Source organism: Cicer arietinum, chromosome 4 (assembly GCF_000331145.2).
Source record: "Cicer arietinum cultivar CDC Frontier isolate Library 1 chromosome 4, Cicar.CDCFrontier_v2.0, whole genome shotgun sequence".
Lineage (NCBI taxonomy): Eukaryota > Viridiplantae > Streptophyta > Magnoliopsida > Fabales > Fabaceae > Cicer > Cicer arietinum.
This window is the reverse complement of record NC_021163.2, coordinates 14,817,640-14,842,747: the sequence shown is the minus strand read 5'-3', so window position 1 is coordinate 14,842,747 and position 25,108 is coordinate 14,817,640. Positions and strand designations below refer to the sequence as shown.

The 25,108-nt window shown below is 29.8% G+C and overlaps 4 protein-coding genes across 10 annotated transcripts in view; 2 read left to right on the top strand and 2 right to left on the bottom strand.

Annotated features, from left to right (window-relative positions):
* The first annotated feature begins 8,361 nt into the window (after window positions 1-8,361).
* LOC101511226 (protein TIC 21, chloroplastic) lies at window positions 8,362-11,039 on the top strand. Of its 4 annotated transcripts, none has more exons than XM_004496892.4 (5): window positions 8,362-8,710; window positions 8,911-9,168; window positions 9,586-9,789; window positions 10,509-10,623; window positions 10,715-11,039. In XM_004496892.4, exons 1-4 carry the CDS (start codon window positions 8,435-8,437, stop codon window positions 10,620-10,622), a joined length of 852 nt encoding a protein of 283 aa, XP_004496949.1. In that variant the 5' UTR covers window positions 8,362-8,434; the 3' UTR covers window position 10,623; window positions 10,715-11,039. The 4 variants fall into 4 exon arrangements, with proteins under 4 accessions (XP_004496949.1, XP_004496948.1, XP_004496947.1 ...); XM_004496891.4 differs by having other exon boundaries at window positions 8,369-8,710; window positions 10,509-10,639; window positions 10,726-11,039; XM_004496890.4 differs by having other exon boundaries at window positions 8,369-8,710; window positions 10,509-10,639.
* A 4,603-nt stretch (window positions 11,040-15,642) lies between these two features.
* On the bottom strand, window positions 15,643-18,523 carry LOC101510255 (reticulon-like protein B11). Of its 4 annotated transcripts, none has more exons than XM_004496887.4 (6): window positions 18,314-18,523; window positions 17,946-18,126; window positions 17,274-17,415; window positions 17,097-17,166; window positions 16,823-16,992; window positions 15,643-16,162 (listed from the first exon to the last, which is right to left on the bottom strand). In XM_004496887.4, exons 1-5 carry the CDS (start codon window positions 18,363-18,365, stop codon window positions 16,823-16,825), a joined length of 615 nt encoding a protein of 204 aa, XP_004496944.1. In that variant the 5' UTR covers window positions 18,366-18,523; the 3' UTR covers window positions 15,643-16,162. The 4 variants fall into 4 exon arrangements, with proteins under 4 accessions (XP_004496944.1, XP_004496946.1, XP_004496945.1 ...); XM_004496889.4 differs by having other exon boundaries at window positions 15,643-16,132; window positions 18,314-18,503; XM_004496888.4 differs by having other exon boundaries at window positions 15,643-16,141; window positions 18,314-18,502.
* A 2,250-nt stretch (window positions 18,524-20,773) lies between these two features.
* On the bottom strand, window positions 20,774-23,189 carry LOC101509933 (uncharacterized). The gene is made up of 2 exons (XM_004496885.4): window positions 22,742-23,189; window positions 20,774-21,295 (listed from the first exon to the last, which is right to left on the bottom strand). The coding sequence occupies exons 1-2, from the start codon at window positions 22,979-22,981 to the stop codon at window positions 21,023-21,025; spliced, it is 513 nt and encodes a 170-aa protein (XP_004496942.1). The 5' UTR covers window positions 22,982-23,189; the 3' UTR covers window positions 20,774-21,022.
* Window positions 23,190-24,605: 1,416 nt separating this feature from the next.
* The window catches only part of LOC101509601 (uncharacterized), a 4,339-nt gene continuing 3,836 nt past the window's right edge, over window positions 24,606-25,108 (top strand). The window contains exon 1 of the mRNA XM_004496884.4: window positions 24,606-24,856. Coding sequence (XP_004496941.1) covers window positions 24,755-24,856 — 102 coding nt within the window. The 5' untranslated portion in view covers window positions 24,606-24,754. The remainder of the gene's footprint in view (window positions 24,857-25,108) is intronic.

The window sequence follows — 25,108 nt, the reverse complement described above, 5'->3', positions numbered from 1 at the left end:
TTATATATTTGTTTTTTTGTTTTTATATATATATATATATATATATATATATATATATATATATATATATATATATATATATATATATATATTAAAGTAAGATGTGTAGAGTATTTTTTCCTAAACTATCTATGTCATTCGAAAAAGATACATTTAAAAAAAAAATAGTTATTAAGTATATTAATTTTTATGATAAATTGATTTTTATGTAATAAAATATTGAGAAAATTAAAATACGATTGTGAAGAAACTTTATAAAAAAAATTGTGGCGTAGAAAGCTTCATTTGAGTTAAATACTATTTATTTAAATATTACATTTTGTTATAGTCTTTTTTATTTAGATAAAATGATAAATAAATTTACGGTATATTCAAATATGAAACATAATATTCAGATTAATTAATTATTGTTATAGATTTTATAGAGATTTCATCATAGTATTTAATATTTCTAAAAAATTAATATTAAATATGATGAATCTAATTTAAATTTGTTTACATTTAAATCTATTAAATACTTTCTTTTTAATATTTTATTTAAAAACAACTATTAAAAAATTATAGTAGCTTATTAAACTAAAATACGGTGAATGATGTGATTAATATTTTATGATTTTTGAGACATTCAAATATCAAATATATTTTTATTCAATGTTGTTATTTATATTTCTCCCATAAAATAAAAAACAGGTTAACCCGCCAACCCAGTCCATTCTCAGATTAGTTCCATTCGGGTTAATAAAAAAATACAAATGTAAAACTCAATTCAACCAAAGATAATCAATGATATCAGATTTTGTCAAAACCGACTCAACTGCGTACATCCCTAAATATAATAATAAAAGAAATCAGATGCCACATATAGTTTCACGCTATAAGCAATTTATATTGTTGACTGTCAATTTAGATTTAACGATCTAAACCAGTACTATACTGTGTGTAATCCAGATCCGCAAACTAAAATTATGGTGATTCAGTAACAAACACTAGAATGTAAGGGAAAATGGATAAGTGTGTAATTCCTTTAGAAAGGATATAAAATGTACAATAAACTCGAGGCACATCACATGAGGCCTGTTTTGAATACTATGTATTTTTGTGTTTGGGTTTTGCCTAGTTTTGTTTCTATGTTTAGTTCCTGTCACGAGCAAAGGACAAATTGTTTGTGGGGTTGGAAAATGAATAGTTATCAATAGTAGTTAGGGATAACAAATAAATTGTACATATTGATCACCACTAATTTCCATTCGGACACATGTGCTTTCTGATTCGATCACATAACAATTTAATTATAATACGATGAGTCACGGGTGTAAACTTTATAGTAAAAAAAAATGTCATCAATCGATCATTCAAAGCAGCAGTAATTTGGGAGGTGTTCCTGTGACTGATTATTGCCACTTTAAATTAAATCTTCAATTACAATTAAACTGATGGCAAACAACCAATGTCACAATCAATTTGATAAATAATGGGCACATGATTCAGAAGGGCATTTTTCATGAATGTAGTAGGTCTAACTGTTTTCTTAGCAGGGAAAATTTCACAACCCAGAGTGGAAAAATATTTATATTTCAAGGAGGCATAAAATCAAAATCTAAAAGTCTTTATTTAAAAATATCTGTCATGAGGTTCTTTTTGGGACCAAATCTGTCACAAGATTAAATAGTTGTTTTAACTTATATAACACACACACTTAAATTTATATATACATATATGGTAAAGATACTAATGCTATTGCTATATAGTATATTTAATCTATATTATAGATTAAATATATCAAAGTTTGTTAAACTAAATCTAAGGGTGTTGTTGTAATTTTAACTTTAGTATTTAAATGTAATTAGTTACTTTCATTCTAACACAAAACAACAAAAGCTTTGTAGCAATTTGTTAACAAAATATTTTGTATTATTGTTTGCAATTTTATTTTCTTTAACTTTTAAGAGACGTATATATATGCTTGTAATTTGGGAGAGGGACAAAAGTTTCATATGAAACTTCACCTTAATATTTCTTTAATGAGCGCAGTCCAAAACTATAGTTTAAAAGATTAATATTCGAGATTGGACTGATAGTCTAAATTATCTGAAGACGCATTTCAATGAGTTGTGTAGACATAAAGCTTCAATTGCAGACGCAGTACCATCTAAGAAAAGAATGTGGATTTGAGTTGGAGATGGAAATGCCTCAGAATATTTATTAGGAATCAGTCTATAGTATCATCTGTTATGCTCTCACCATACTTATATTGTGTAACAAAAATGCTGCCACTTTTTATGTTTTGTTTTTCTTTTAAAGTTAAAGTCTGCCTTTATATTGTATATGTTAATTTTAATAAATTATAATTAATATATTATAATTATTCTCAATTTTATTTAGAGGATATTAATAATAATAAATTTTATTAATTAATTAATCACAAATATTTATTTTATATATAAATTATATGTTTCAACAACTTTTTTATTGATTTATCTTTAGAAAAACAACATAAAAAAATTGAAATGTAAAATAATTATAGCTAGCATATTTTCCATATTAAATTTATCAGATTATTAATTATTTTGAAGATTATTTTTATAATAATTTATAATTAATATATTATAAATATTTTCATTTTTACTTTGATCGAGAAGATATAAAAATATAAAGTTTAGGTTATTGATTGATAAAAATATATTTGCCATGTGTATAAATTGTATTATAATTCAACATTTTTTTAGTGGTTCATTTCTAATAAAACAATATTAAAAATTATAGTGTGAAAAATTAGAATATATTATAATCATTTTCATTATGTTGTTGATATAAAAAAATATCAATTTTGATTAATTCTTTCGTGACAATTAATATCTATTATCTATTCTAATCCTGTAACTTCTAAAACAAAATATTTCTACCAATCCTCTGTTACTCTCTGATGTCTGAACATCATTGTGAAACAATACTTCTTATCTCATATGCATCTGTCACTCACTTTAGTTCCCAATAAACCAAGCATGTCCAAATCAAAACACCACACGTGCAAAAAGAATATTAAATTTAGCTCATTAATTAATTATAAATATTTGTTTTATATATAAGTTATAGTATGTTTCAATTATTTTTGTGTGACTCATTTTAGCAAAAACGATGTTAAAAATTGTAGTCTGAAAAAATTTATAATTGATATACTATAATGTTTCTCCTTTTTATATTGATGATATTAAAAAAATTATTAATATTAATTTATTATTTAATAACAAACATTTATTACGTGTATCATTTTTATAATAAATTATAATTAATATAATTAATATAATAATTATTATTATTGTTATTATTTTTTTATGGTAAATATTTATCTCTTATATTCGTATTTTTCTTTAATTATTGTTTGACCTAATTATTATTTTTTTTTACAGTAGTTTAACTAAGAATTAATTTGGCCGAGATTTTGTTTTCATGGATTATTCAGATGTTTGATTTAAATAAAGTAGTATCTTTTTAATCTAAAACTTTGGCCAATACATATGCACAAAAGATCAAAACATCAAGTAGACTACCGTTAGGAAGTGATGCATTGATAATATCTACTTGGTATAGAGATAAGAACCATCAAATAAGTGTCATTCTGCTTGGAATATGGTAATATATATGCCTAGTTACTTTGCATTTAATGAATTATAAATAAATAATGAGTGAACATAATCTCTTGACTTCAAATATTATCTTTTATTCATAGTTTTTTAAAAATAATTTGTGTTTGTTTCGATATTTTGTCCTTAATTTTCTCTTTCAAGAGCCTCAATATTTGATTATTTTTATACAAATAAAAATCAATAAATTTAAATAAAAAATATCTTGAAATATATAATGTCACACATTATAATAATCTTTAAGAATAATATAAAATACAATACTATAAGACTTAAATTTTAAAAAGATAGCACAATACAAGTTAAATATTACTCATCTTCTCTTTATCAACACATTGTGAAGCTCAACCCAAAAAAATAACAAATAGTTGAATAATTAGGTACGACAATAGGTAGGGTACTATAATATCCATTCTCATACCACGATTTAAAAAAATACTCATATATGTAATACTCATATATGTATCCGTACCCTCTTGGGTATCAACTTTAATACCCGTACCCTCTGGGTACTTAAGTGTCTGTACCATACCTATTACCCACACTTTAACTAAAAAAATCGATAAATAAATGATATTGTTGTGATTAAATTTAAAAATTATTCAAATATCTTAAATCCAATCATAAAATATTATAAACCAAAATATTTTCTAACTCAAAATATTTCAAATGAACACTCGTTGCAATACATATTTAAATATTCATAATAATATTTTGTGAATTTGCAAATCATACGACAACATTATCTGAGATAATTGATACAAAGTTGCAAGTATAATTATAAAGTCACGATTAATAAGATATAACTATTAGATATAAAATTACAATTATTTATCTATTTATCATAATCAGATTCTTAAAAAATTTGCAAACGTTTATGTTTTAATTATAAATATTGTAATGGTCCAATAATATTAATAGATGTTAAAATATAAAAGAAAATAATTAATTAATTAAACTAAACACTAATATAATAAATAAATAAATAATATATTTATATAAGTGCAGGGCGGGGTGAGTACTATAATACTCGTACCCGCACCCATACCCGCTTAATTTTGCGGGTAATTACCTGTCTCCATGCCCATACCCATTATGCGGGTTTTTACCCTACCCATTGTGGATTTTTTTTTGCAGATACCCACTGAATATGAGTCTAATTGTCATCCCTAAATGAGACTTCAACCTTTTGACCAATAAACAAATGCATTACACCAAAAATAAATTGATATTCAACCAACTAATTGTCTAAAATAGCCTTGTTATAGATGATGTGGCACAAAATTAAACAAGATTGATGTTACATTGAAATTTTTTTAGATAGATTTATATTTGATCTTTTAGGTGTCTTTACTGTTAAAAATGTCTATATGTAGTGACCACTTGCTCTATTTCTAAATAGTACGAGTATTACTTATAATAGAAAATATAATAACATATATGTAATATTATATTAATTAATATTACTATTTTAACCGAAATAGATTAACATATTGATCATTACTTTAGAAATATAAAATATTATAGATTATAAGATAGTTAATTAATTACATATTAGTTAGTCTACATAAAAGATGGATATAACTATTTCGTTATTTGTAATATTTTTATTTTCATCAATAAGAAAGAGTTTTAAGCTTTTCTCTCTTGTTTTTATTTTATTTTTATGAATGTCATATTTCATAGTATTACTTTTATCGCAATTAAGATATATTTAAATTTTATCTCTTAAAGTTTAACAGACACCTCGTGATCTTCTCTACTATGAAGTTTGAGAACAATATCAAATTATAAGCATTGTATTGTGCATGTTGCCAAAGTTTCTTTCAACTATGATTGAGAAATCTCATGCAAGAAATAAACAAATGGTCTTTCAAACTGGTGATAACAGAGGACCTCTCCTCCAGAATGAAAGCCAAGAGAATCTATCTGTCCTATGGACAGTACGAAATCCGTATGAATAGAAATGGTGACCATTCTTCTTAGTTGTTGTATATAGGACAAACTATCACTAAAAAGAAATTAAACTCTATTGTGGTCATAGATATTGGGCTGCAAATGCGTGTATCATTGCAAAGTCAAGTTCATCTATATAAAATCAGTCTAAAAAATCTATATACTACTAAAGCTCTAGAGATAGTGATTCTATACGAACTTTTGAGATGATGATCTTATACGAGATTTGAATCTTGTCATTTGAAGTTGTAATGTCAAATTCTTATCATTAAACTAATACATAAAAGACAACTAAAAACATATTAAAAATTTAAAATCAAATTATAATAAGTAATTTATTATGAGAGAAATTTGATAAACAAAAGAAGAATACTACTATTATGTAATTCTTACTGATGATAATTCGTAATCAAATACCTTATTTTATGCATTATTTTCTATATTATGTCAACTCTTCTAAAGAAATATCACAACTCATTTAGATTTTATTTATTTTATAACTCTATATATTGTTCCTTTCGGATTCATTAGTTTGTGCTTCGTCAACCATCAAAGTATTTAATTTAATGAAAATTTCTTATCGCATCTCCAATGTTCTCTCTTTGATCAATCCTAATGTATATTTTGATCAAACAACGCATTCAAATTGTCTAAGAGATTTTAAAAAATTAACTAATTTAATAGCGCTTTGACAAAAAAAGTCTACGTTTCTTTCTCGTAAGACAAAAAAACAAACAATTATTTCCATTTGAAGCCTAGTTTTACTCTTTAATTCAGCAATGAAGGCCCAAAACATAAAAAAATAAAAACAAATAGACAATTGGCTATTGTACCCCCCATTTAAACCTATACCCCCCCAACATAAAAATTTTGTTGTAAAATACCTAAAATACCCCTAAAAAAAACAGTAAAACTCAAAATAACAAAAAATTCAAACACTTTACCCCCACACTGAAAAATCCGGAAAAGTAAGTTTTCGGAAAATTTGGTTTTTACCGGAAACTTCAAGAGGATTGAAATTTCCGGTAGTTCAAAATACATACCGGAAATTTCAAAAACGAAATTTCCGGGAGGCAAACCGGAAATTTGAAAAATCCGGTAGTTGTAAATTCCCGGAAATTTCGTTTTTGAAATTTCCGGTATGTATTTTGAACTACCGGAAATTTCAATCCTCTTGAAATTTCCGGTAAAAACAGGCGCCTCAGGACGAGCAGCCCCAGGATGAGCAGGCACAGCAAAATCTTATGTTTGATGCAGAACAGGATGAGCAGCCCCATGATGAGCAGCCTCAGCACGATCATGAGTTTTATGATGAATATGACCAGCAGCAGCAACATTTTGATGATGAACATGGTCAGCAGCACCAGCCTGATGAACCCATGTTTCTTGGAGGTCCTTATGATCTTTCTGTCCTTACAGATTATGAGCATCATATTGCAATTAATGTGTGGAATGGAGATGTTAGTAAATAATTTATTTTATTACATATTATAATATATTTGTAGTATAGGTTATTTTATTACACATTATAATTTATTTGTAGTATAAGATTATAATATATTTTTAATTGTGTTATTTTTAATTAAACAGGAAAGACGTGCCTTGAAAGTTGTTTCCAATGGCAAAAAGCAAGACAAATTTATTGATATTAGATATCATTTACCTGCTCAAATAGATCATTGGATTAATATATCTGGATTACGTCCTCTGAGAAGATGTAGTTTGCATATGATTGATGGTAACATGATATCTGCTTTTGCTGAGAGATGGCACGCAGAGACTAGTTCATTTCATCTGCCATTCGGTGAAATGACTATTACTCTTGACGACGTCAGGGGTCTTTTGAGCATCCCGTGTACTGGAGAGTTTTTCACACCTCCCGCAAATGTCAATGAAGATTTGGCAATTGCTGCTGCTGTTGAGTTGTTGGGGGTTACATATGATGAAGCTGTCACTTAGACTAGGACCAATAGAGGGGCTTCCTATAGTTTTGAGTGGTTGAAAGTGGTATTTTATAAGACACTTCATGAAGGAAGATATGACTGTGCAGCTAGGGCATATCTACTTCATTTGGTAGGATGTACCATTCTTGCGGATAAAAGTTTTACACTTGTATCTGCAAAATATCTCTTTCTGTTTCAAGATCTGGATAGTTGTGGTAAATGGGCATGGGGACCGGCTGCACTTGTTGTGCTATATGACTATCTTAGAGACAGTACATTGCCTGCAACCAAACAGATTGGAGGATATTTGTCTTTATTTCAAGTACTATTATATTTATTATACTTATCATTATTTTTTTAATTATTTCATCACCTTAATAATTTTACTACATTTCAATTATTTACAGACTTGGATTTATGAACATTTCCCGGATATTTGTAAACGGGATATGGATGAGCATATTTCCTCGATGCCACGGATGTTTCGTTGGACGGCAAAACAAACATCTGAGAATGTGGCATATTACAGGGCAAAGTTGGATGCTTTGAGGGATACGGATATTATCTGGGCACCAGATTACGATCAGAACGCTGTGACACGATTTCAGTCTGTGTCATTATTTACAGGATACATTCGTTGGTGTTTCACGATGGTTCCGTATTTACCTGAGAGGTGCATACGGCAGTTTGGGTATACTCAACACAATTTGGGGGGTATAGGTTTAAATGGGGGGTACAATAGCCAATTTTCAAACAAATATCCAACAAAAGCCCAAAAGTAAAACTGGGCCCAACCAGCAAAAACACGAACTCAAAAGTGCGAATCAAAGCAGAAGACGAAAACAGACCAGAGAAATCAAACATCTTCTCTTTTTTCTTACAGTAACATTAACAATGCAAACGCTTCTACCGCCGGCCACATGCGCCGGCAGGTTCACGGCGGTTCCGCTTTCCGTCTCAGCCATTTCCGTCCCTCGTCTTCCTCGTAGACTTCACCAACCGAATTCCTTGCCCTCACTCCCTCTCAAACTGACTAGTTCTTCACCATTTTCCACTTCCTTCGTTTCTCACCGACCATGGAAGCTACCATTCACTGTAACCGCTTCTTCACAAGCTTCTCCAACTTCCACTCCTTCTAACGAAGAATCCGAGAAAGTAAAACTCGATCAGGTACACCGTGGTCCCTTTTTTTATTCCCCCTCTCTCTAACTTATCATTGAATTTAACTTTTCTAAATTCCCGAAGCATTTTTAGTGTGAGGTGGTTCTTGATTATTCGATTGTGAAATTGAGTTCAATTTCTAGGGTTTGAGTCGGTGCAATTAGCAATGTAGCGTGACGATAGAGTTTTTGTTTGTTGTGGCTGTGTAGGTGTCGAAGAGATTGGAGAAGACGGCGAGGCATTTCAAGCGTTTAGGTGGCTTAGGGTTTTGGGGTCAGCTAGTGTGCACCGTTGTTTCAGCCGTTATACTATCGTTTTCCGTTGTCATCACCGGAAAAGTCACATCGCCGGCTACGTTTTATGCTACAGCCGGTGGAATTGCAGCTGCTTTCATTTCAGTGTTTTGGTCCTTTGGTTACATTCGGCTCTCTGAGAAGCTTCGGAGAACTGCAAACGAACCTACCAAGGTGCTTTTCTTTTTTGTTCTTCATTTAAATACGAATTATTGAATTTGCTTTGGGAGCTAAATAATGTTAATTGTTCTAACAGTTTCAGGCCTGTTTGGATTCTCTTATTTGAGTGTTCTAAACTAGGACTTGTTTGAACTTGTCTACTAAGATCAGTACTTGTGGGTCTGTTTGAGTGAGCTTATTTAAACTGTGATCAGCCAATTTTCACAAGTTGTATATGATAACATATTTATAACTTATATGAAATCAGCTTGAATTTTATTTTATCTTTGGTTTTATAGAAATAACTTGATTAAGTTGTTTATCCTTTCATGACACAATCAATTTAAATGTGAAATCACTATTTGTACATAACATAGAACACTAATTTATGATTATTTAGGATGTAGGTTGACCTTTTAGTTGTGGTTTCAGGCACCCCCTCGGTCTGATGTAGTGAAAAGCTTACAAAATGGTATAGTATTGAATCTTTTGGGGATGGGTGCTGCTATTCTTGGGATGCAAGCCACTGTTGGATCCTTAGTTGCAAAGGCTCTCACTTCCTCCGCCAGCCCATTTTATCAGGGAATCTCTCCTGGTTCCAGCCCTGTTCTCGCATTGGATGTCTTTTTGGTGCAGGTAAAACTTGTTATAGGTTTTTCAATATATTGTTGCCTTCTACAGAGGAAATTTCTGTTATTTAGTTATTTGTCGTTGTTAATCTCAGCAGTTCTCTTTTACGTGTTTTGCAAACTTTGGCCTGCTTTTCTAATAAAATAAAAATGTTTTCACCCCCATTAGCCACTGTCGGTGCTCTCCATTTAAAATTATAAATTGAAAAATTGGGGGATGATTTGACTACTGTTATTTGGGTTGAGGGTGAATTGTGGATTAGCGCAGCTGAACTTGACAATTGCATTGAGAGCACAAATAATAGAATTCCCATAATGCAAATAACTTTTCTCACAAAGCTCTGTAGTATTGAAATGCTAATTATTTCCAATAATAGGAGGGACTGGTGTTTGGTTTATTTTATGTTTTCATTTTCAGTTGATATATTATCACTAATAATAATAAAGACGCCATCTACTTTTATTTCGATTACTCTTTTTAAGATTTTATAAAGGAAATGGTGAAAACGAGAAAAAAAATTGTTTCCAATGCCTTCCGGAAATCATGAAACAAGGAAATAAGGCAAAAACAAGGTGGAATTTTGGTAATTATTTGTGAAAACACATCAAATTGAAAGTGAAAACTTCATCAACAATTTACTACTGGGAGTAACATTGATTGTGTTGGATACAATATATGGTGCCAGGCTTGAAGTAAAAATTATAGTGATATTCTTTGTTTTACAGGCTTCAGCGAACATAATTCTTTCTCATTTCCTTGGGCTAGTATTCTCACTGGAGTTGTTGAGATCGGTCACATTACCACCTTCAGAAGCTCTTCCATTTCTGAAGTTTGCATAAGGTGGACCTCAAATCTGGTAGAACGAAAGCACGCGCACAAAAAATTGTATGCTCATTTCTAGTGATTGTTTTTATTTATGAATTGTGTTTAGTCTTGATACAGCATTTAAGGCCCTCTCCGTTGGTGGTTGACATCTTATATTTCCAAGTTGAAAAGAACCTGTGCAATGTTGTTAATAAGCATGAATCATGATAAAGCGTCGACAATTCAAGAGCAAATTATCAGTGGCTGGAGTTTTTCTGGTACATGTTTGGTTCTAACCTTATCACCCTCGTTACTTATCTACAGTAAATGTCGAATGTAGAACTTTCAAATGATTGTATATTTAGACCTGTCATGCAATATCAGGGGTTTTTGTATCTTTTTTTGAACTCAAAATACTACCTATGTTTGAAAAGGGATGTGAAGAGTTTGTATCTCGGGAGTAGTTTTTCCAATGGTCACATTCTGCACTTGCATCAATTTATTATACTTCAATTTCGTATAGGGTCTATTTTGGTTCACATGCTAGTTGGTTTATAAGCAGATATTTGATTGATCTTTGCAAAACATAAGACATAAAACGGTTTTACTGTATGTAAAAGTTAGCCTAGTAAGTAGAATTGAACACAATTATTTGAAGTGGTGTTTAAGAGTGTGCATTGTTTCTAATTTAATTTAAATCATGTCCAGATTTTGAAGCAATAAAGTAAATCAGGTGACATTTTTCTATAAGCAAAATTATTTTGGAGTAATGTATTTTCAACCATGCTTGCTAATGGACAAAGTCACAATACATTTACTATTTGTTTTTTCATTTAAAGAATTTTAAGTTCCTTAACGCCTTATTGAAGAATGAAGATAAAGCAGATAATCTTATGCTGTTGAGTGTTTCCGATGCAGAGAAAATGCTTGGGGAAGTGTAATTCAGGTCAAAATACTTAAAACCGTAAATGCAAACCACAAAATTTTATGTTTACTTTGAATGTGACAAACATAAAATTAGTAGTATTTAGTTGGACGAAATTTAGCTTCTGATTTATTACTTAATCAATTTTAACTTCAAATTTCAGTTGATATAGAAGTAAAATCCCCACTACTTTTTGTTCTTGTTCAAACTACAAAAGATTTATAATAAAAGCAATAAATAAATCTTGTTAGTATTCGACGACAATAAGATGCTTTTCTAATATAAAATGAAACCTTTTTTATAGAAAATTTTATCCTATATTCCTAATGCAAGGAAATGACATTTTTGTCAATCTTATAAATTTTAAAATTTGTAATTTTTTTTAATTTTACCAAAAAAACTTTATAAAACTTTTTTGGTACACAATATATATCTGTGAATTTTTTCTTCAAGTTTTTTGATAAAGAAGTTACATTTCAGAAAACAAGTTTTTCAATAAAGAAGTTATACTCCATAAATTTTTTTTCAAGTTTTTCGGTAAAAAAATTATATTTTAAAAAAAATTCAAATTTTCTGATAACGAAGTTATATTCTATAAATTGTTTTTCAAGTTTTTCGGAAAATAATTTTTTTTAAAAAAATTTAGTGTGTATTAGAAAACTTCTTCACAAGTTTTGCTGTAAACCCCTCGTGTCTTGAAAATTTTTTTACAAATTTTTCGGTAGTATATTTTTTTAAACTCCGTTTAAAGTATTCTGGTAGAAATCTTAATTTGAGTCGATAAAATAGTAAAAAAAATTAAGAATATATATAACATTTTTGAAAATTTATGGAGGTATAAATATAAATGTGGGAGTATAAGGTAAGTTTTTTTTATATATATATAGAAGATGCAAACTGCCAACTCCCTCACTTGTTGATTGACCCACTATCCCTATTTCTTGTATTCAAGATTGTCAAGCACACCTCCAGCAAAAAGGGGTTGTCGAATAATGGTGATGACCTAAGTGGTTGATATTTGATAGCTAATTATGCATATGCCCCTTTGTAACATAGCGATGTTATTTCTTACAAAATAAGTTCTCACTAAAGCAACAAAATCCTCCACATTGACAATAAGGAAAAAGATGCAAAGAGCCAATGCAATTAAAAGAAGTCGCATATATGTTGATTTTATATTCCAGTTAAATAGTAAAGTTTAGCCCTTCTTTTCAATACAAGCAAGTGGTTGAGCCTAATCTAAAAAGTTAAAAATCGCTACGAGATAGACTTCGGCTATTCGAAGCATTTGATCAGGCCTCGGTGGTTAGGAATTCGACTGGGCCTTCAAGATTGGGTTAAGTCTAAGTTATACCAAACACTTTTGCTTATATTTTGTATACACGAAAGTTGGCTTTTGTACTCCCAGTCAATTTTATACTCTTCAAATTGCTTAAAAATATTTTTAAAATTTTTATTAATTGAATGGTAAAAAAGAATTACTTCAAAATTTCACTCTCTCAACAAAATTTCTGGTACCTAAATTTTTTTCTTTAAAAGTCGGTACACAAGTATGTTACTGGAAATTTCGCCACCAAATTTCTGGTAAAATATTTATAATACCGGAAATTTGTGCCATGAAATTTTCAGTAGTTACATTTATCTTACAGGAAATTAGAAAATTCCGGTAGTTATATTTTTCTTATCAGAAATTTTAAATTTTTGAAATATCTGATAGTTACATTTATCTTACCGAAAATTTTATTTTTTTAAAAATATCCGGTAGTTATTCTATTTAATCGGAAATATAAAAATCCGGTATGTTATTTATTTTTTTATTTTAAAATAGGGATGAAAAAACACAACCAGTATGTGGATTTTTTTTATAACAATAACAATAATAATAATAGAGTAAATTATATTAATAAAATAAATTAAATTAAATTGAACAAACAAAATACATTAAGTTAAAGAAAAAAAATACCACAAATTAAAAAATAAATGCATTAAATTCAAATTTTATTAATTTTTATTTATTAGACAGAGAAAAAAAAAGAGGAAGTTATTTAACCGTTTGTTTTGGGACATCTATTTAACCGCATTTTTTTCTCCAATTTAATGTATTTTATTTTATTTTAATAACAAAATTTTGATTTTTTTAATTATTTTAAATTTATTTAAAAAATCAAAATACTATTAATAAAATAAAATATATTAAATTGAAGAAACAAAATACATCAAATGATTGACTAAATGTGCAAAAATAAATAACGTGTCCCTAATATTTTGTCGATAAAATAACACATATTTTCTTAACAACTGCATGCTATTTTTATTGCAAATATTTTATAAAATAACAACTTATTTTCATAATAACAACATTTTTATGCCGATCTAATAAACAAAAAAAAAATAATAATAAAACATTGTTAATATAATTAAAAAAGAATAGTAAAAATATTTTAAAAGATATAAAATTTTAATAATATAATATAATTTACTTTACTTTATTATTATTATTATTATTATTATTATTACTATTATTATTAATATAATATAATTTTATTATTTAATTTATTAATAATATTTTGTTTTTTAAAATATTATAATTATTTTTGTTTTATTAAATAAACAATCTTGTAATTGTAAAAATGAGAAGAAAAAAAATTTCTAAGCATAATACATGGTCGCGTCTAGGAAAATTTCAATGAGGAATGAAATTTCTGGTAAACTTCTCAAAATTTCTAATTTCAGGTATTGATTTAGAACTACCGGAAATTTCATTCATCCTGAAATTTCCGATAAAAAAAAAAATCAACAGCACTCACTTTTCTAGAAAACACAACTTCTGAGGGTATAAGGGAATGTTTTGATTTTTACAGTTTTATTAAGGGTATTTTAGATATTTCAAAAATAAATTTTTTAAATGGGGGTATAAGGTTAGTTGAGGGGGGTACAAAAGCACTTTGAGACAAATCTCTCTTTCCTTTACCTCTCACTTTTCAAAATACATAATTTTTTTTATTTTATCCCTATTATTTAATAGTCAATTTTTTCTAAATTATTAACATTATGATCATTTTTATTTTTTTAATACTCTAAAAAATTGTATTTCGGAAGTTTCGCATTCATCCCGATTTTCAAAAAAATAAAAAATTACATTTCGGAAATTTCACATTTATCTAAAATTTCAAAAAAAATTATATTGTGAAAGTTTCACATCATTCAAAGTTTCGATTTATTTTTAAAACTTTTGAAAAAATTAATTTCAAAAGTTTCACATTCATAAAAAATTTCGAATTCTTTTTAAACTTTTAAAAAATTACATTTCAGAAGTTTCATACTCATCCAAAGTTTTGAATTTTTTTTAAACTTTTGAAAAAATTACATTTTAGAAATTTCACATCCATCCAAAATTTCAAAATTTTTTAGAAAAATTGCATTTCTAAAGTTTCGCATTCATCTATAATTTTAAAATTATGAAAATAATTACATTTTCAAAGTTTCACATTCATTCAAAATTTCAAAAAAAAATTTTGTAAAAACTTTATTTGTAAGATTTTACATTTATCCAAATTTTTTAACTATCAAATAGTAAAAAATAATTTAAAAAAATGGATAAAATAGTCTTTTTATGTACTTTGGAGATGTGACATGTAAAAGTGAAGAGTGAGATAGATTCCAGATACTTTGGTTATATCTTAAAAATTTTGACCCAACAAAAAGTATCTTCATAACAAATTATATTTTGTCTTAAGATACAATTGAGCTTAGAGTCTTCTACATCAGTCGAAGAGTGTAAGAGCAGAGCATGGTGTTTGAGTCAGAGTGTAGATCACTCACTTTCTTAAAAGAGGTTCTTTTTCACTTCTTCGGGTCCCTTTTCATGAATTTAGTAGGAAACCTGAATGGTGGTTTCAACTTTCAACAGCCACAAAAGATATTAACCATCACACATATTGTTGATTACCTAACAAAAGCGGAAACTGATTGTGGTGTCCCAGTTTTCACTTTATTTTTGTATTTCAACGATTAGTAAAGAAAATGAAAATAAGGTGACATTCTTTAAATTACAACAGAAACTCTACACTAAACAGTCACTATATTAGCAATTGCAATCATATTAGAAGCAAGAACAAGATAACCTAAGGTGAAGAACAATGCCATGGCAGTGGCAAGATATTTGGTTACTGTTATATTTCCAGTGCTGCATTCTTATATGAAAAAATAATATAAAAAATTTATCACAGTACACAGTGGTAATTACTGATTAAACTCATTCGGCAATACATCATAAAACCAACTCAACCAAAATCTTTTTGTACCCAAAAACATGCCATGTTACCATCCTAAAAACAAAATCACGTTCAAGTTCTCAAGTCCTTTCTTTTTCCCCCTCCTGTGGCAATCTAATCCAAAGTGAACCTCAACAAGGGCACAGAACTATTTATCAGACATAAAGAACTTTCCAATGGGGTATACAGAAAATTCACAAGAGTATAATCATCTACATCAAAGCTCTTTTTCGATTTGGCTCCTGAAGAATTAGCATACTGCTAATTATCAATTAAAACAGCTACAACTTCCCAACAAAACGAAAAGCTCAAGTATTCAATGTGTTAAGCATCCATCTGTGCGCTCCTAACAAGACTTCAGTTAACCATCAGTACTCTGAATTTGAAATGGAAGAAATTGACACAATTTCAACGCAACCATTTAAGTTTTTTTTTAAAAGAACAATAATACAATTTTGATTGCTTATAAACTCAAATCAAATTATTAGTGGAAATATTATACAAAAAAATGCCTATATAAAACATCTGTTGCATTTGGAATGATTAGAGGTAACTGGAAATTGGACAAAAGTAATATAAATACCAGCAAAATCAAAGTAGACATTCATATGCACACCATTTATATCCCACACCCTTTCTAAAGCTCTTAGCCTCTTACATCTTTCTATGATTGCCAATAATTAGTTATTTCAGTTTCATAAGAGACAACTTCCGTGATGACTTGTCAGAAGCCAACGTAGAACAACAAATGTTACTTTATATTTGGTTTCAACAAGTTACTGTCTTAAATAGATAGATGTCACATGAAAAAATGGTCCTAAGACAGACTAAAACACAAATACCTACATAGTATGATGCCTCTCTACTGCAAGCAGAACTAAAATATGACTACATAGATGGTACATCTATGGAGTATGGACAATGCTTTAGAGCAACTTATAGAAAACTGCTTATAAATGTAAGAAATCGTGATATGATTTTGAGTAACTCTGCATAAAACACATGCATAAAGGCACAGAATGCTCTTACTGCGTACCTACTGCACCTTCTTGTCCTTGTTTGGACGTTTTGGAATTATGCTCAAAACAATGCTATGAATCTTTTGATACTGTGGGTGAATAATCCCATGTATCACATGCATCTTCTCATTGATTTGATCCTGGTACTTGTCATACAAAATGGGAAGAGACAAGCTAAGAAGAACACCTGACAAGAACAATACAAAAATATTAAAAGCAAACTTACAGAGAATTTAAAATAAAATATTAGAGCATGAAACTGTGAAAGGGCTACAGAAGAATAGAACTTACAGATATAGATTAAAGTCAGGAAGTTAAACAGACTGCCAATATAAGATATTATCCACAGTACACCAACAACCTGATTCACCAAATTCACACAATCAAGTATCAACCTAAAAACTCTGTACTTATCAAATTCATGAAACTCAGCATAAACAATTCCCGAAAGAAAACACAGCCCAGTACCTGGAGACAAAGAAACAAATTCCTCTCAATTGCTATATCGTGTGCAACAGACAAAGCCCGATTTATCCAAATTTGCAGTACATCAGCAAGCCTGGCAATAGTTTCCTCCGAGATCTCCAGATCAGGCAGAGGAGGAAGAGGTCTGTGACATAAAAACAAAAATAATTTCAATGGAAGAAAGTAAGTAACCAATATAAAATTTCTCTTTATGTCTTAAAATTTTGAACGGACATCGTGTGTTTGGTTTTACGGTGGCAAAAATCGACTTTCATTGAATTGATACTAGTTAAAAGTGAGTTTAAGGTAAAATTATTAATGTTTGGATATATTCACGTGAAAGTAAATTGAACAAAACACATTAAGAGACAAAAACTACAAATCCTAACTTCAAGTTAAAATCGAATCTACAAGCAAAATCAATTCTAATGATAAACACCAAAACATACCAAAATTATTTAAGCCTTTAGAATCACTTTTGACTTTCTCAAAAGTGGATCCAAACATGCATTTAGCATCTCCATAGTTATTTCACAAGCATCATTCTCAGAACCCTTAGCAAATCATCTATATGGCATTATTTTTTCTTTTTCTCAAAACAAGATTCCTTCTAAATTTAGACACGAAACAATAATCTCGTTGAAAATGCAAAATGATTATGAAGAAGGAAAATACCTATTAAGAAGATTAGCAGCTTTAGCCCATAAAAACAGAATCACGACGAGAAGCAATATCACATTAGCCACAAACGACAAAAAATTATAACCGGCTTGTTCAAAAAGATACCACAATGTGGTTGCAGAACCAAGCACCGCAACTCCACCACGCCAATTCTTCCAAAGCAACACATCAGCAACTAACACAAATCAAAAATCAAATTAAAAAATTAGTCAACTCTGATTTTCTTTTCTAGGTAGAAATCAATCGTTTCACGTTTACACCAATCGAACTATAAACAAGATCAATTATTAACTGTAAGTAATAGAAGTAAAAGATCCATAGAAGATTGAACGAAATCAGAAGAAGATACAGAAGGAAAGAACCTAAGCCAGAGCCGAGAGCGTGATGAACGGAAATCCGTTTAGGTTCTACCATGGCGATTGCGGAAGTTATGCGGTGAGTGCAGCGTCGCGAGTAACAACCAGATATTAGAAACGGTACGGTTACGGTGGCTATTACTTGTTTCGGTTTTGATCATCTACAGTTCGCTGACTTTGGCTCTCTACTAACGGAGAGAGAAAACGACATCCATCGCGACCTTGCTTATTCGTGGGCTGGGCTTTTAAGGCCCATACAATGAAGGATATTTTTTTTAAATGAATTTAAAGTACAAAATATACTAAGAATCAGATATTACAAGAGTAAAACTCAAAAAGCAATACAAGGGGTTAAACCTATAAAAAAAACATTAAAATCTAACAAACTCAAATATCTCCATGTTTAATAAGAATACCACATATTAAAATCATAAATCAAACCTACATTTTTAGTTTTAATTCACTTCGACAAGAGTAATTTTATCATGTCAAATAACAATGTGACATTACATTAGACATGCCGAAACACGATAAAATTATGTATGTTCTAAATAGACTAAACACAAGTTAATCAAATAGAGTCAAATATAAAACAAACCTCTTTTTCTATTCGACAAAGTCCAATAAATTGATGAGCGTGTGCCTCCACATCTCTATGTAACGCAACTTGCACCTAACTACTTCAAAATCTTCGTCCAAATACTCTCGAAGCGAGGGCATAAAGTAAACAAAAATGTTGGATCATTTCATCCTCGCCGCAACCTGTGAGACACATGGAAGATTCAAAAGTCCGATTCCTCTCATTGCTAAATAATATTTGGTTGGTAATCAAAATTTGAACAATCTCCACGCAAACCCCAAAACTTTCAATGGACCTGTTTTATTTTCCACAGTAGGGTAGAAAGATTTTTGCTTCTTTATTCAATGTTATTATAAAAGTTTTATTTTTCATCTACAAAACTTATTTAAAAACAAAAATTATAGCATTTATTTATTGCAACTCCTAACAGATAAATATCACCTTCATGAACACATTCTTCAGTCATCTATAGCTCATGATTCTTCGTGTCTTTGGAATTCTATTGTTAAAGAGTTGGATGTTCTTAAATTGGAGTTTAAACTTATGATTGAACGTCTTTATGGTATGATCATGACATCATAATGTCTCTGTAATGTGCATCCAGATCAACGAGTCTCATCTCTTACTGAAGGATGTTCATAATCAAAGGCAATTAGTTACTTAATTCATTGACAACTCATATTTCAGTTGATTTATAATTGCAAACCAAAAGTATCTTTGTTGATAACGTGTCTTTATGTAGATTGGTTAGTTGGGTTCCCATGCTCATTGGTATCTAAACTTTTTTGTATGGGGACTTGCACGCCACCTTCCGTTTCTATTTATAAGAAAAATGAGTCAACAAAAGTTGATGTATTTAATATAAAATTTATACTAAATACATTTACTTTTATTAACTTATTTTATCTTATACACATGAACCTAAAGAGTATCATTTTATCATATTTTACAATGACTATTAATTAGTTTCCTTCTCAAGATTGAAAATATTTGTTTTTATTACACTCTTCCATGAAGATAATGGTTGCGATGACTGACATGCAAAATATAGAGACTCCACTATCAACACTTTAAAGATTTGACATAATTCTTCATCAGATTAGTCATATTTTTTTTATTGCTGACATTGTTGGCATGGTTCACCCACGTTACTAGTTTTGTGTGTGTTTTTTTTTTAGTTAATTTTAATGTAATTTCTTAAAAAAAAATTGGTTTTTGTAGTTTTTTATTAATAGAAACAGAAGATTAACTTTTTTTACCCAAACAAACCTATACCACTGGGATTTATTTGTTTCAGAAAAGTGAAAGAATAAAACATAGTACTAGATACTGATAGTGCTGCACATGGAGATCAGCCTTTAACCTTTAGCTTCAAGGAAGCTTGTAAGATATTCTGACAGTGCCTAATCATGAAACCAAACTTGGAGATGCTAGGGAAACAAAAGTTGTTTTTTAATTATACGTTAAAATAACATGCATTTGGCTCATTTTTCAGAAAATAACTTAATTCAGTAAAAAAAAAAAAAAAAATACAACATTTCTATAATTTAGTTAAAAATTGGATTATAATTTATCATACATGTGTAAATAATATTAATAATTGTGTTTTATCATCAATTAGAATATATCACTTTTTCTTCAAAGTAAAAACCCTAAGGGAGATTTCACCTAACCAAGGTATCCCCTATGCAACTGCAAAAATTAATTCTTCAAAGTAAGTGAACTCTATCTAACAGTTTGCTTTTTCAACATACGTTTTTCCAAACACTTCGATTCATAATCGAACCATTAAGAGACTCAAGCATGTACAATTTGTGCCACTATATTAGAAGCAACTAAATCTTTATTTGTGAGGTTCACTGTACTGCACTGCACGGTTCCACATATTGACTGCCAAACTGAATACTTGATTCTTCTAAATAAAAAGCTTGTAATACTTAGTTGTCTTGAAAATAATCATCATTCTATGACTTGATTACATTGTCTCTCGAACACAGTTCCCTACAACTCACGTATAGGATACAAACAATAGAAACCCGAGTCATGATTGTGTTTTTACCTTAAGCCAGATATGCCCACAAAGCTTACTTAGCTTCAACCAAATTTAAAAAACTGAGTTACAACAGGAGATTGTTTCAATGTGGTGCCTCCTCATCGTTATCAGAATCCCCATCATCTGATGAATCTTCTTTCGCTTGCTGCTGCTCTCCAGCATCCGTTTTGATCTTCTTCTCCTTTTTCCTTTGCTTTTTCTTTTGACGTTTTGCTCGCTTCTTTGCTGTGCGTTCCTCAGCAGCTTTTAATCTTTCCTCCCTTCTCATACTAAATTCCGCCAATTCTTTCCTTCTCTGATAGTCAACTTCCATCCTAGCAAGTCGATCTTGCTCCTTGCGCCTCATCTGTCGATACTGTTGGAAACAGAATTTGAAGAACAAAAACACTCAGACTCAAAACAAGAGAAAAGGCCAAACATCGTGTGCTAAGTAAAAACACTGTGACAACCCTTGGTAGAGAACTGAGCATGACATTGTCATAAAAAAATATAGTGGTACATTTTGGTTCCTTTGAATATTGTGAAATGTGAAACCATAGAGAAGAGAAAATAACAAGCTGTGAGTTTCCCTATTCTGTTATGTCCCATTGTCAATTCAAACCCTACTTAAGTGGGCGGGAAAACACTGTGCACGTCCAGAATATGAAACGTCCCCAAATACGAGAGATTTCATGAATAGATATCCTAAATCTTAATCATACATTTCAGGACACAAAAAAAAAACAAATAAAACAAGCAAGGTTAACCCCCTTATAATTCTGATTTCTGACAAGTTTATGGATTAGATAGTTGCACTATGAATCAAATTATTAGGTATGGCATTGCTACATTGTAATGTTAATGACTTACTGCCAATCGGTTTACATCTAACAATCAACATCTCTATGGTTTTTTAGTTACGAGGCCAAAATCATTTCAAACAGATTGAACAACCCACCCTCATCTCCCACTCATTGACCTTAAGCTAATTAAGCTAATAGAACTTCCACAGTTCCACTAAGGGAATGTCTTAAAGAATTTATTAAGATTAATCTCTTAACATAAACAGTGGATAGTATTATAAAAATAACTTATAATAAGCTCATGAACTATTTCCAGTAAATTTAGCTTATAAACTCCTTTTGATAGCTTATTGAATAAGCACTTAATAAAACTGATGGATCCCCTCATCACCGCCATATTGATCAAAGAGCAACCCAAGATGATTCCATTGCAATATCACTTCACATTACCTATGTTATTTTCTATGAATCCAAAAGGGGTATGATAAATAGGCAACAGATATATCCACACAGAAATGCAAGACTCCACCTAATGGTCCTTATGCAATTAGTGTTTGTTTTCATTTTTTTTCATAAGAGTCCTGCGGCGAAACCCACACACACTAAATGTGAAAAGGAGAGGCATCCAAGATTCTAGCCCATAACCAAACTATGGAACATGAAATGTCTCATCAGCTACCATTTGAGTTTTACTTATTTAATAGGTCCTTAAAATGAAATTTTAGTACAAAATCTACAATTACCGAGAATAATATGCATGACTGGAAAATCGGACATCCACTGGAGAGACCTCAGTTTCATCGAGACAACTCATCAAACAGATTCCCAAACACACTCATAATTGGTAAATGGTAGTTACCCTAACAATAATAATCCTTCTTCTTGGCATTAAGACCAGCATACAGTAAGATGCATTTCCGTTATCAAAGCTGAACTCTTTTAGGTCTATCTCAAACCCATGAGAAAGTTATTATTTCTCAATTAAACTGTATCATTATTAAAGAAAACAGCAGTTTTACCTGGTGGAAATCGCCGGAGCCAGAACCAGCAGAACTACCGGAGGTGTTACTGACACGGACAGGGACATTGTCGATGATTCGTCGGAGCTTGATTTCCAAGTCCTCTTCTTCCTCTTTGAAAACCGGAGGAGTATATTCTACTATCGCATTCGATGTTGTTGCCGGCGGTAGGGGTGGTTTCGATTTTCCAGGCGCTACAACTACCTGAAAGTCGCTGTCTTTGGGTTTACCAGTAGACATTTTGGAGGTTTATTAACTAAACCCTAACTTTTTCAATTCAAAACTAAACTACCAGTTTCTCACACAACTTTTGTGTTCAACCAAGAAAACCCTATTCCAAACACCCGTTCTTCAGTGTAACTACGGCCACCATCGGGTCGGTTTTTCTCCTGATTGCAAATCTGAATTCGAGCTTCTTGAACTAGGGGCACGCCATTTTTTCACCCTTTTTTCTTGAAATTTTTATTGTAAAAATAGTAAAAGTGAGGGTAGTAAAACTAAAAAAAAAAAAATACATAACTTGTCATTTTTTATAAATGTCCATGATTTCAGGGAAAAAAATCATCATATCTAAATATTAAAATCATTACGATTTAGATTATTATTTCAATTTTTTTTAATCTAATTTGCTCTAATTAAACGTCTATATTAAATCATTTTTTGGTTATTTCGACTTAATAAAATAGAATACCAAGAAAATACAATTTTAAATAATTTATATATTAATTAACTCTAGGACTCAAATGTTTTTCAATTATCAACCACTGAAGCTCTTACATACAAGGCAGCAAATACACTCTTCTTTTTCTTTTTTCTTTTTTTCATTTTGAAAGAATAAAAATAAGAAAAATAAAATTGTAACGATAAAAAAATAAGATTTTATGAAAATTTAAAGATAAAAAAACATATTCAAGCTATTTCAAAAGTTCAATATAATTTTCGCGCTATGAAAATTAATTTAGTGGATCCAAGGTTGATTCATATTATATACTTGTGTGAAAGCAACTTTTGTTGCCATCATGAAGACTGATTTATTGGATAATTTATAATCATCTATATCAATGTTATTTGAATGTTGAGATTTATCTTAATTTTAATGAGAAATTCAACTAATCTATTTATTTTTTTAATAAAATTCTAAGTTAATCATTGATATTTCAGATGCGAGTTATTTTAATCGCTAAGAAAAATATTATATCAATATTAATCTACAAATAAAAAATAAAAAAAGAGATATATTAATTCATCGATTAAGTTTAATTTCAATTTGACTGAGAAATTGCAGATGTTTAAATATCTTTAGGCCAAATTAGTGCCTCATAATATTATTTTTTAATTTCAAAAATAAATATAACTCTCCCCATTCATATTTAAGTAAAAATAAATTAATAAAAATTAATATATTTAATCTAAAATTTAATTGAACTCATTCATATTTTGATTCATTCTTACTTAAAAATAAAAAAGGAGAGAATACATGTAATGAATAAATTGAGTATTAATAAGTTGGCAATTTTTAACATTGCGACAAAAACAACCAATACTTTAATTAATATATCCTTTTTATTCCATTGTCGGATATTAATTTAGGAATTATTCTTTCAAAAAAAATCTACAATGGTTGGTGTCTAAAAATGTGAAGGACTAATTTGGTTCTTTACTCCACTTTTTTTTATATTAAAAAAATCAATTACTTTTTATCAATTAAAAAAAAATCAATTTAACTCTCACCCTCCTCTCTAAAATCCAGTTTTGTGTGTAAAACAGAACGGGTATCTCATTGGCCCAAGTTCTAAAATCAATTAACAGTCGGCCCAAGTTGGCATAGTTGTTTTTACTTTTCAGTCCTTGGCCATTCTCATCTGAGTCCGAAGCAAGAAGCTACCGGAGAGGAAGAGAGAGAGAGAGAGAGATCGCAATTCATCATATCACACCAAAACGAAGAAATCAAAATAGAAAAAATAATTCGTCGATCGTTTCCATAGCTGAAGGAATCGAATCGAACGAGCAAATATGTTACCAACATCTTCCAAAGGACGTTCTTCCTCCTCTTCCTCTTCATCTTCTTCCCGACCTAATTCCACTCTTCTTCCCTACCTCCGCAGAATTATCAAGGTACTGATCTCTTCATTTCTCCCTTTTGTACCTTAATTTCGATAAATTACCTTATAACTTTCCGATTAACTACTTACTTGAGTCCAAGATCCAATTTACCGTTAAATTGTAAAATGCCGTTGAACTTTGAGGCATTTCCACCGTTATTATTGTCGAGAAATAAAATTTCATCCCTAATCCCTACAGTATAACATTATTAGCCATAGAATTAGATTAACCACTCATAATTATTCGCACACCGTGAAACCTGAA